At 48.2% G+C, this 12,692-nt stretch overlaps 1 protein-coding gene across 18 annotated transcripts in view; it reads right to left on the bottom strand.

Annotated features, from left to right (window-relative positions):
* XDH (xanthine dehydrogenase) overlaps nucleotides 1–12,692 on the bottom strand; it is a 59,149-nt gene that overhangs the window by 24,750 nt on the left and 21,707 nt on the right. For 10 of the 18 annotated variants that reach the window (XR_011526613.1, XR_011526615.1, XM_070574156.1 and 7 more), the window contains 8 exons: nucleotides 12,497–12,589; nucleotides 11,746–11,897; nucleotides 10,393–10,486; nucleotides 8,952–9,061; nucleotides 6,612–6,796; nucleotides 4,970–5,144; nucleotides 3,462–3,545; nucleotides 1,824–1,993 (listed from right to left, as the gene is read on the bottom strand). Coding sequence is in view for 15 of the 18 variants with exons in the window: in XM_070574156.1 (XP_070430257.1) it covers nucleotides 1,824–1,993; nucleotides 3,462–3,545; nucleotides 4,970–5,144; nucleotides 6,612–6,796; nucleotides 8,952–9,061; nucleotides 10,393–10,486; nucleotides 11,746–11,897; nucleotides 12,497–12,589 (1,063 nt within the window). In the remaining 3 variants the exon portion in view is untranslated. The remainder of the gene's footprint in view (nucleotides 1–1,823; nucleotides 1,994–3,461; nucleotides 3,546–4,969; nucleotides 5,145–6,611; nucleotides 6,797–8,951; nucleotides 9,062–10,392; nucleotides 10,487–11,745; nucleotides 11,898–12,496; nucleotides 12,590–12,692) is intronic. The other 8 variants (XR_011526614.1, XM_070574157.1, XM_070574160.1 and 5 more) reach the window with 1 other exon arrangement.

Here is a 12,692-nt window from a genome sequence, read left to right as displayed (position 1 = left end):
AAAACCACATCACAGCTAACACCCATCCAGAATGAGCACATTAGAGCCCTTGCTGTACAACTGATCCAACATCCCAGGACATCGTCACACTGCCGAATTTCTCTCCCCACATTCATGTACCTATCCCAGCATGGCGGGGCACCCCGGCCATAATAAGGCAATCCAAACCCCAAAGGGAGATTGCCTGGAGACTTTGTCAATTCTAATGGTGTAAACTATGTACTGCTCACTCTGGCCCATGCCCCCATGGGGAAATAGGGCAGAGGCCCCTAGAGAAACATATGGAAACCCCTCTGAAGTACCAGCCAACTTCCAAACAGGTAACCCTCACCAGAGCCCCTGAAAGTCACGTCATTATCCCCATTTTACATTTGGGGAAACTCAAGCTCAGGGAAGCTAAGTAGCTTGTCCAAAGTCACCCAGCCAGAGAGCAGCACAGCTGGGATTAGGACCAAGGTTAAGCTACGAAGACCGCCAAGGTCAGGTGGGCTTCTGCTCTACCACACTCCCTTCCAAGAACGTGCAGCCAGGAAGGCCCTGATGGAAACAGTCATTACAGAGTTCCCCCCGCTACCCAAACCCTATCCTCCTGCATCCCTTCAGACATCACTCGGATGGAGCAAAGTAGTCTGAGTGTAGATAATGCGGGTCATGGTACTGTCCACATGGGCTCAAGATAAGGACAAAGGCAAACGAATTTACCCTATGGCTGGACACCATAGCATCTGAAACAAACACTTTTTTTTTCGGGGACCTGGAAGAGTTGATTTATCTGTTAGGTTTTATCTGGGTCCAGGCCACCATTCCTGGAGCCTGTCTCCAGGCTAGGAGCAGCAGCAGAGGGAAGGCCAATGGTAAGGAGATCCCATCCGTATCCACGCAGTGGCAGGGCCCAAGGGAAGGTTCCCCAGCTGCTCGGCTCAGCGGGGCAGGCGTCTAACGCCCACCAGGAAATCAAGCTCAGCCTCAGGCCTGAGCATCCGGGGCAGCACAGCCAGGCGCTAATGCTGCCTGGCTTCAAACTCCAGCTCCGCCTATGAACTGTGTGGCCTGGGGCAAGTAACTGACCCTGCTCGTGCCTCAGTTTCCTCATCTGGAGCATGAGGATAATAATAGGACCTGTCTATAGGGTTGCTGTGAGGAATAAATGAGCCAATATGTGTCAAATGCTTTAAACCAGGCTGCAGCAAACATAAGCTCCATGTGAGTGTCAGGTATGATCACTATTATAGAGGTGGCAATTCTTGCCATTTAGGCTCTCAAAGTGCAACAAATAGGTACAAGCGACTGTCATCTGCTAGGTCCTTTGTGGAAACTCTGTCTGATCCTTACAAAAACATCCTATTACATATGGGGAAACTGAGAGCTGAAGCGCACAGGTCAGGTCACAGCTGCTAAGCCCTGGGACAGGGATTTAATCTGAGGTGTGTCAGACTCTGAGCCCACGTTCTTACTTTCAGCGCTGACTCAAGTTCTCCTGAAATTTTGCCTTGAAGTTTAGCCCAGTATCCAAAGCGCAGATCTAACCTGGTCCTGTTGAAGGTCTTTAGCAGCTCCCATTGCTTGCCCAGGGCCAAGTGTAGTCTCCCTGTTCAGCACTTTCCCAACCAGCCCCTGCCTACGTCCGCGTCGTCATCCCCTCCCCCATCCCAGGCACCCCTGAGCCCCGAACCTCTCCTGCTCCTCTCCAGACTGGCTTTAAGATGATCCCCCTGTTCCTCTCTAGGCCCAGAGACCCTGGAGGGGCCACGTTATGTCGGCATCTCCAGTGCACGGCAGGGTGCTCCCAGCGCCCTCCTCCTGGGTGTATTTACTATACTCACTTGATCTTGGCGTGGGCCCGGGTGCTGGTGACCAGTCGGAGGGACAGCTCATTCTGATAGCGAGGGATGTCGTCACAATACACGGCCTCCCCGCAGGCCTGCATGGATGCGCCCAGGTGGGGCAGGGGCCGGCCCACCATGTCCTCCTCAGACTGACCCTTGGGCACCTCCTGGAACAACACGGTCACCAGTCAGGCTGAGCTGCAGAGGACACAGTTCCTCGACAGGCCCAGGGAAACCATGGAGAGCTTCAGGCCAAAGCAGACCTGAGGAGTGGGACTGGAGGAGGCAGGAGGGCACGGGGTGAAGGAAACAGAAAGGCAGATGAGAAGCCATTGAGAAGGTGGTCATAGTATCACTACATACAGTAACACCAAGAAAAAGGAGGAATTCCAATGTCCATTCATCGGGAGTTGGGTAAATAAATTATGCTATGCTCATACAATGGAATAGTATGCAACTACTGAGAAAATACTTTTGAAGAATTTTAATTAGAAGGAAAGAATGCTCATGTTAAGTATAAAAATAGGACACAAAATGTTGTGAGTGTGTCTATAAAGATTCCAAATTCTGTGGGAAAATACATATTATAAATACAGTACATACATGTCCATATATGCATAGGAAAAAATGGAAAGAAGTAAAAAGAATATAATAATGACTTTCTCTTGGAGGTGGGATTTTGGGTGATTTTTATTTTCTTCTTATACTTTTCTATGTTCTCCAACACGTTCTAAAATGTATTCATTTTATAATAAAATTCTGTTTTATGTGTTCTTCAAAGTAATAATAAAAACGGCTAATATTTATTGAATGTTTGCTATATGCCAGGAACTGTCTAAGATATTTAGTTTTACTACCACATTTAAAACCATCCTATGAAACAGGGCCCATCATCATCCACATTTGCAGGTGGGCGTAATTAACTCAACCGAGAGACACAGAGAGAAGTCACTTGTCCGAGGTTACACAGTTATGAAATGCAGTTTGGATTCAAGTCCTGGCAGTCAGGCCCAGAGTTCACTATTTGGACCATTACATTCTAGTTCAGGGGTCCACAAACTGTGGCCCATGGGCCAAATAAGGCCCACTGCCTATTTTTATAAATAAAGTTTTATTGATACATAGCCACACACATTCATTTATGTATTGCCTCTGGTTGCTTTTGTGCTACCATGACAGCATTGAGGAGTTGCAACAGATACTGTGAGGCCCACAAAATCCAAAATGTTTACAGGAAAAGCTGATGTTTTGCCTAGTGTCTCTCAAAAAGTTGCTGTTGATAGAAAGTTGTTTTTTTGTTTTGTTTTGTTTTGTTTACATGCTCAAGAGAACTCCTGGCCTTGTGCATTAGACCCATAGAGGCACCAGAAAAGACAAAATGGAAAAAAATTATTTTTCTTCAAGGAGCAGGTGAAGATAAGAGTAATCCCAAGATAGAAATTTAGGTGAGCGAGAAGGGAAATGGCTTCATTGACATTAATATGATTCCCATTTTCTTCACTGGATATTTATGCACAACAGCAAGGAGCTTTAAGCACCTACATACAATTCAACTAGGTAATTCACCACCAGTCAGCATCATCTGATGTGGCCTGCAAGGGCTCCTGATATTAGGTGAACACCCACTGTACTCACTTGGAAGAGCTGGACATTGGCCGGAGGGTCTTTCTGAAAGAGTAAGGTGGCGCTGGCACAGGTGGGATCCAGTTTACCACACTGCTGTGGAGGCAAGAAAACAGAGGTGATCATGAGTATTTCTACCATTGATCCCATCCTTGGCTGTCCCAAGTGGTAAAAGTAACAACTGTTCCCCTCATCTCCTCATTTTACACTCAGTACGGCCTGGATCTCTCTCAACACCCGAGTGTGGGCTCTGAGAGCTCAGTATTTCATAACAGCCTCTTCTCTCCCACCACCCCTGCACCCTGCATAATCAATGGTTGGTGCTTCCCCCCAATGCCCAACAGTTTCCCTTCTTTCTGCATTTATGCATGCTGCTCTCTCTGTTGGGAATAACTTTCTCCCCCAGCCTTCCTGGAAATGTCTTCCTTCTCCTCCTCAATTCTGTGGGAAATATTTAATGCTACGGGAAATGTTCACAATATAATCTCAATGAAATCTAGGGACACCTAAAACTCTATATGCAGCATGATCCCAAATCTGTGTAGAAAATAATACATCCAGATCAAAACATAGGAAGATGATAGATAGATAAATAGATGGATGGAAGAACAAACAGACAGAGAGGAAGAGATGGAACAGACAAACAGAATGACAGATGGACAGATAAATGTAAGAAAAAGATCAGAGGAATAAGCAAAAATATTAGCCATGGTTTTCTCTAGAATCTGAGGGTATTTTTAATTTTATCTTTATACACTTCTGTACTTTTCGTTTTCCAAACAAATTTTTTACTCTTATAATCTGAAAAAAATAGGTATTACCAACGTTTTTAAAGAAGGATTTCACCCTGCTGTCCTTATATCTGTGAAGCCTTCTCTCCTTTGTGTTCCCCCACACTCCATCTCATCAGTGTCACACTAGGCTGACCTTTATCAATCCTGTTCTCACCCACTCTAGCCTGGCCCCTAGTGCCTAGTGCAATCTTACCATGTAAAAGGTGCGAAATAAATGAACCAATCTCAGGAGCTGAGCTCCACCTCAACCAGCACCCTCTCCTGAACATACATCTTTGCAGTGTCCACATTCCCCCTGACTGTAGCATTCTCATTCCACACTCTACATTCCCATCCTCACTACAAAGCCACAGTTGTATCAGCTATACTGCTGGAAGGATCATCTGGTCTACCAGGTGGCTGAGCCTTTTACAGATTTTACAGCTGAGACTTAAAGAGAGCTGTGGCCTATTCAAATTTTCACATGAGGTAATGACACAGCCAAGACAAAAATCCATGTCTGACTCCTAGCCCAGTGCTCTGCTTCTCAGCCACCTAGTTGGCTCCCATCTCTGTGTGACTCCCTGGGTTGTGTCCCTGGTCGCCGCTCCTCTGCCCTTAGATGTCCAGAGGAGAGGAGCAAGTTTACCACCTGGTCCACAGCACTCTCTTGCCCAGACCAGCTTCCCAAATCCCCAAACAAAAGTGCTGCAGAGAGTCTGCTCCTTGCCCAGGCCCCTCACTCACATCTTCCGAGTCCACTTTGCCCAGCTTCTGAAGCACCGTCAGGTAGAACTTGAAGAAGAAGCTGAGGGTGAGGGTGCGCCGGAACTCTATCATGCCACCAGGGGCGTCAGGGGCCAGTTGCAGCTCCTCCGCCAGGCCTGCACACACGTCCTGCAGCAGCTCCTCATTCCAGAACCTACCAGAGAACAGGTCATGAGACGGCGCTCCTATCCAGCCCTCAGAATCACTTGTGTGGAGTGGTACGCACAGGGCCTCAGAGCCATATGAACCTCGGTTCAAAACCTGGCTCAGATGCTTATAGCTATGTGACTTTAGGCAAGTTACTTGACCTCCTTGAGCCACAGCTTCCTCATCTTTACAAATAGATACAATTTAAAAACCCACAAAAATAATAATAGTTAAATATCTTGTCTCTTCAATGCACTAGGCAACATCGTAAGTGCTTTATATGAAGCATTACTTTTAATTGAAATTAAATAGTGTTGAGGGCAAAGTTTTTATATTCATTTTACTGATAAGAAAAATAAGGCATGAAAAGATTAAGTAACTTGACTTATATTCCCCATCTGGTGAGTGTTGGAGCCAGGAATTGGAACCAAGGAGCCAAATGCCAAAGTTAAGTTTTAATCTATCCACGTGGTTATTGTAAGGATCACATAGGATAGTGCCAGTGAAGTGCTTGGTACAACTGCTGCCATAGAATGGCCATAGGAATAGTAGTAGTCATAGTAATAGCGTAGCAATGGTACTAGTGCTAGTAGCAATAGTAATAGTAGTAGTAGCAGCAGCAATATTAATAGCAGTAATAGTAGCAGTGGCAGATGTAGGAAGAGTAGTAGTAGTGGAAGAAATAGCAACAGTATTAGTAGAAGCAGAAGTAATAGTAGTAGTAGAAGAAGCAGTGGTAGTAAGAGTAATAGCAACAACACCCATAGTACTACTAGTAGTAGCAGAATTAGTAGCAGTAGCCCCAGTGATACTATTAGTAGTAATAGTGGCAACAGAAGTACTAGTAGCAATAGTAATGGTTGTAGTAGCAATCACAGTAGCAGTAATGGCAATGAGAATAGCAGCAGTAACGCTATTAGTAGTAATACCTAGAGTATCAGCACCAATAGTAGTAGCAGTAATAATAGCATTAGTAGTAGAAGAGACAGTGATAATAGTAGCAACAGTAATAGTAGCAGTAGCCAAAGTAAGAATACTAGTCATAGTAGCGATAGTAGCAGGAAAAGCAGGAGTGATAATAACAGTAGTGATGGTAGTAAGAAAAGTAGCAATAACAGTAGAAGTAATAATACTAGTAGCACTACTGGTAGTAATTATAATAGAAGAAACATCACCAGTAGTAGCAGTAGTAATAGTAGTTGTAGCTGCAGTGGTAGTAGTAATAGTATTAATAGTAGTGTAGTAGTATCAATGGTAATAGTAGTATAGCAGCAGCAATGCTATTAGTAATAATACTGCTAGTATCAGCAGTAATCACAGCAGTAGTAGTAACCATGGCAATAGTAGTAGCAGCAATAGTAATACTACTAGCAGTCATAGTAGTGGTAGCAGCAGCAGCAGGGATAGCATTAGTAGTAACAGCAGCAATAATATGTACTCGTAGCAGCAGTGTCATTTTACTGTTGGCTCTTACTTTGACAGCTGCTTCCGAGTGGTCTTGAGGGCTGAGATGGTTCTGTCAGCCATTCCACCATAGCAAAGGGCCAGCTCCTCTATCTGGGTGGTTCCTGGCTTGAACAGGACCCTCATGCCACTGGTCACCTTGGCTATGTCATCTTCTCGCCGGGAGGCCTGCTTGAATGCTGAGAAAAACTCACCCTGAAAAATAACAGAATAGAACCTGTGTCCCACCTTAGTTTGCAAGGAATGCAGATTTTGAGCCTAAAACCCAGGGATATGCAGTGAGGAGAGGTGATAATACCACTGCAAATCAGCAAGGAGCTGGTGGTAGGAATCAAAGATTGACGCATGACTGACAATCACATTCTTGGGAGAAGTTCCAGATCACATTCCCAGGAGCTGGGAAAGGGTCAGGATTTCTCCCTGTTAGTCAGGAAAGCTGAAGGGCAGGGACAAAGGAGAACTGGGTGCTCTCAACCAGACAAACAGCTGGGAGGAGGCAAGGCACTTTCACAAGGTCTCCTCAGAGATGCCTCAGCCCCCTTGTCTCCCCATCCTGGGGCCAGCATCAGAGCCCACCTGGCCTCTCAGGGGCTGAGCTGAAACCTCTGTTGGCCTGACTGCCTCTCAAGCAGATACAACAGGATGCCAAAGGGTGTTTGAAACACACCATCAGCTTGTGGCCTCTGCAGATGCTCTCTCTAACTTGTCTCTCCCACCAGTCTATTGGCTGCAGTTAGAAATCTTCCTGAAAGAAGGAATCGCACTATGAAACAACAGCTGCCTCTGTGATCTGAACATGATTTTCCCCCTGAGTCCAAGCCAGGCTCTGTCCTTGGGGACAGGTGGAGAGCGTGCATGGCTTTCCAGGTAAGAACCATCTGACACACCGCCCTTTCTTTCTGTGTCACGTTCTGCTTGAGGTTTGAACTCACCCTGGCACCACAAATTCTGATTAATATCAAAGGTGGGATGTTTAAGGAAAGGTTAAGTGGAGAAAAAACAATGAGGCCCAATGATGAGGCCCCAAAATGGCCCCAGGGTTTTCTCTGAAGAAGCCATGGAGGCCCCTCCTGATGACAAAGCTGGTCCAGATTCCTGGATGACAAACAAGGCCCTGGGGCCATGAGCCCAGAGTTTGAACTTGGTTCTGGAACAGGTGTTCCAGTTGCTCACTTCCAGGACCATAGGAGGCCACAGTGACATGTCCACTGGGGTGCCGTGAAACGTCGGTGTCAGGTTGTCAACTGTTCCTTCTTGAGAAAGCCTTCCTAATTCTGGGCATAAAATCTTCCTTTATAAAATGATTTTTGTGTTGTTAATGTCCCTGCCTGGCAAAATCAAAACTGGGGAGGGCTGTGCCTGTTTCCTCCTCCTTCCCCCACACAGTGCCTTTAACATTTTTTCAGATCTGTGAAATGCAAAACTCTGGCCACCACTGCTTAAAATGGTCTGTAAGGACAAGCTAGGAAATCATTAAGAAACCGCCTCTGGGACATCACTGCTCTAATTGAATTAGCATTCTCATTAAACACGCCTTGTACCCGCGCTGAAGCACTGGCTGTGATGAAGCCTTAACAGCCCCCTTTACAGCTGGTTCCCGGCCTCTCACATGTCACCTTTCTAAAGGGCCCATCATGGAATGTGCCTGGAGCTGTGCGATCAAGATCTGCAGGGAGACAGACAAACTCAGCAGGAGAGCCACCACAGGCCCCAAGGAAGAAGAGCGAGTAGCCAGAGGAGCCCAGACCTGCCCAAACAGGCCAGAAAACCCGCTCGGGAGCAGAAATCCGCCCAAGACAACCCAGAGCAAGGTCAGTGACTGAACTCATCGAGCTCAAAGTCAGCACGTGCGGATTTGACTGACAGGCAGTTTCTCCACTCAGCACACAAACCCCACGCTTCACGGTGTGAAACCCAGTCTCCTCTGGCCTGGGGCAGGGATATTTGACAAGCAACGTGCTCGTGGAATTTGTAGTAAAACCAGCTGGTGACCTCCACTGCCTCCCAGACATCTGCCAGGAACCTTACGAATTATTTCTTTACAGTCCTCACAACCACCTGCCCAGTAGGTAACATTGTGCCCATTTTACAGATGAGGAAATCAGGGCTCAGAAGAGTGAAATGATCCACTGAGGATCACACATCGAGCTGTCTGGTTTCATAGTCCACACCCTGTGCACCCCTACCCTGACCCTTCTCACTGTCCAGGGAGACACATGGTTGGTTAAAGGCAAAGTTCAGAGACAAGAACACCAACTTAAAGTTGAGAGCTGCTGAGGGTGGTCCCGAGCAGACTCTGGTCTCCTTGTCTGGAGCCTGGCAGGAGGAGTGACTCGGCACAGCACCTCACCTCCCTGCTGTAGGGGATCTCGATAGCAAGCAGAATCTCCTCCGGACCCAGCAGGGTCTTTCTGTAGCCAGGGAAGAAGGTGTGGTCCATGCGAATGGTTCTCCTGGTGCCTGTACAGAGGCAAGAGGAAGAGGGATCAGTGTGAGAGGGCACAGGACAGCCCGCCAGTGGATTCTCCATCCTGGTCTCTGATGCCCGCAGTCAGAGGGGATGGCTGGCACACTCGGGGCCAAGGTCCTCCAACTGACATCCTTGAGCAATGATGTCTGGCATATGTTTAACAATCAATTCTTTGGGTGAAAAAAGCCCTGATTCTTAGTATTTGCTAATTTCTGTGGTATAAATACTCCCACCATAGTAATTTCCGGCTACAAGAGTGACATCACTATGAAGTTGGAAAGAGGGTAGCAAAGAGTTGACACAGCAGGCCTGCTATCCTCTGAAGGCCTGCTTACCAGGTTGACGTTTGCTGTCCTCCGGGAACTTGGATCTTGTGAGAGTTCCCACCATTGCCCAATAAGAATGACTCACTCGGCCTCTGCTGCTTGTACAAACATGATTGTTTACACTGAACCCCTGCTTTCCTTCTGGGAGTCTGGATTTTTGCTATGTGCCAGGCAGAGCTGTGTGACCAGCTCTCAATAAAGCCCTGGGTACTGGACTCTAACAGGCTTCCCCAGTAGACAGCATCTCACATATGTTGTCACAACTCAGCTTGTTGCTGGGGGAGATAAGTATGTCCTGTCTGACCCCAATGGGAGAAGACTCTGGAAGCTGGTGCCTGATTTCCCCATACCCCCTGCACCTTTTCCCTTTGCTGAGGTTGCTTTGTATCCTTCCCGCCGTAACAAGTTGTAGCCACGAGTACAACTCTCTGCTGAGTCCTTCAGTCCTCCTGGCAAGTCTTCAAACCTGGGGGAGGTTTTGGGGACCCCCCCCAACAAGGAAAGGGGCACCGAAGCTCGCCATTGCCTTGCATATCCACTCTACAGATACAATAGATGGAAATAACCTCGAGAGCATAGATGTAGCAAAATGAAGTAGAATAATCACAGTATTGTGAGTATTTATTATCTTCATTTTTAAGGTAATTTGTCTTGTTGTAAGTTTATATAATTTAATTTTTAATAATGGCCTCCTTTAACAAACACCCACAGACTCCCAAGAAATCCAGCCATCAGCTGTGGTGAGCTGGTGCATTCTGGCTCCAGCACAACACTGGGTAAGGCATCTGGTGACAGAGCCTGTTGGGAATTCTTAATAAACAATCGCCCAGCTCTCCTGGCCCCCAATCTGAGTCCATCTCCCTTGCAGCCTCCAGGGACCCTCAGGACAGCTGGGTCATTGAACTTAGGGCTCTGTTTCTTCAGAACATGACCTATCTTGAGAGACTTTTCTCCCCCGCGACCCTCTTTCCTGACCTCTGCATGAGGCAGCTCACCTCTAGACACCATGGTCAGCTTGGCCCCGCTGGCCATGAACACAGGGTTGAGGTCGGAGATGGGGCTGGCAGTTATGATGTTCCCTCCAACGGACTAGGACAAGCAGAGAGAGTGTGTGAGAGCCCAGCCAGGAAAGCCTGGCTCACCCAGCTGGCTCCCAAACACAGGGCAGGAGGGTGACACCTATGGAAGGAAAGCCCTGGGGACCTCCAGCCCCTGTAGACACAAAACTGGCACCGTGAGAACTCGGGAATTCAGAACAACGTGCAAAACTCGAGAGCTGAATGCTTGGGCGTGGGTCCCAGCTCTGAAACTCCCCTCTCGGTAAAGCAGGGCAAACTCTTTTAAATTTGTTGGTTTGTTTGTTTGAACTCATTCACCCTTTTTCTGAGAAGGTTGAGGTGTTTTATCGCCGAGGCCATAGAGAGTTAGTAAAATAGAAATAGAAGATAAGGATCAAGGAAAAAGAGGAGGAAGACTTGAGGATGAACAATTTGCTCCAAGTGGACCTGAGCTTCCTGGCAACTTGGCAAAGAACGGAGGAGAATCAGCACAGGGTTCTCGCTATCAGAAAAGAGGAAGAAGACCAGTTGCACAGTGAAAACGAACCCTTCCCGGAAGTGGGTTCCAGCCGAGCTGGGGAGCGCAGGGGAGCTTTCTGAGTCTGTCTCCTCATCTACAGCTGGAAGTGGCAGGTGCTTGGGGAGGGGTGCAGAGAAGGGCAGTAGGCTGTTTTGCTTTATTTGGTTTTTGATTTTAATTTAAAAGATGGTGAAAAATACAACTGAAGGGGTGGCTTTCCTCCCAATGCCATCAACTGTCGTGAGCCTCAACTGGCACCGGGTGTGTGAGCACCATCTGCAGACTGGGAATGTGGGGGTTAGTCTGCAGGCTGATTGTGAACAGTCACCAGGTGGACCCCTCCCTCCTCTCAGGGGGTCCATCTCTGGCTCTCCCCAAACACTGGAAGGAAGTCCCCTTCTGAAGTTTGGCTTCTCCCTAACTCATCTCTCATGCACCTGCCTAGGGCCTCAGCCAAGTGCAAGCAGAGAGGGGCAGGCGGCTTCACGTCTCCAACCTCAGGGGTAAAGACTGAGCCACAGAGCAAGCGTTTCCCAGAGAGGTCGGCAGACCGCTGTCATCAGAAGCACCCGTGGGGCACCATCCTGGCCCCAGAGTCAGAATCTCTGAGAGTGGGGCCTAGGAACCTACAGTTTCAACAAGCACCCTAGGCAGTTCTAAGCATTAAAGTTTGAGGCCCACTGGGTCTGCAGCAGAGGCCAGTCTAGCCCCCGGGACTTGTGAGAAAGGCCGACCCCCTGGGAGTTACGGGCCCCTGAACAGAGACTCACGGCCACAGACTTGACCTGCTTCCCAGCAAACCAGCGCAGCTGCTCCAGGACACCTCTGAACACCTCTGTTTTGTAGGTAGGAAGCTGGGCAACTGCATCCAGCAGGGTCTTTTCCACACAGCTCAGGGGGCAGGAGGCTCCAAAGGAGATACCTGGGAACACACGCTCAGAATAACAGCGATTCCCTTCGCAGCTCAGAAAACCCTTTCACACACAGCTCCTATCAAGCTTTACAGCAACCTGAGTGAGGCTGAACCAGGTCTCACATCCTTATATCGATAAAAACATTAAGGTCCAGAGAGGTTAATTTGTCCAAGGCCACACAGCTAATAAAAGAGCCAGGACTCAACCCCAGGTCTCTTGATCCTACAACCAGAGTGCTCTTTTCCCTAAAGTAGAGGCTTTCAACTCAGTAAAATCAGATCTCTAAGAGCTAAGTCCCAGCATTTTTAAAAAAAGCACCCAAGATCTGCCCCCACCTACCCTTACCCCCATGAGCAATTGTAACGTGTAGCCAGGTTAGAGAACAACTACCAAAAACCCCACAGCCCTTGCCACTGGCACCCTACCACGGATGCTCAGCAGAGGCAGGCCGTGAAGGGGTGAGCCGCTTCCCCTGCACAGGGCAGCTCCCGGAGCAGCAGGTGGCAGCGAGAGCCAAAGGGGAGGCTTTCTGGGGACCCGCCATCCCCTCCGGGTGAGCGATTCCCAGTGTCCCAGCCCCTCTGTGGGCTCAGACGAACCTCCTTACCTTCCTCTCCGTGCTCCACTGAGTTCAGCTCGGGGATCCAGGCTGGGCACACGATCAGAGGAAACAGCCTGTTCTTAAACTTCATCTCGATGCCTGGAGAGAAATGGAAGCCTGAGGTTGCAGGCCGGTCCTTTATCCCCGGGGCAGCCTGCGGCATTCTTTCCACCGCTGCGTGGGACGACGCCATAGTCACAAT

The sequence above is a fragment of the Equus przewalskii genome, chromosome 14, assembly GCF_037783145.1.
Source record: "Equus przewalskii isolate Varuska chromosome 14, EquPr2, whole genome shotgun sequence".
NCBI classification, from domain to species: domain Eukaryota; kingdom Metazoa; phylum Chordata; class Mammalia; order Perissodactyla; family Equidae; genus Equus; species Equus przewalskii.
This window is presented reverse-complemented; position numbering and strand designations above follow the sequence as displayed.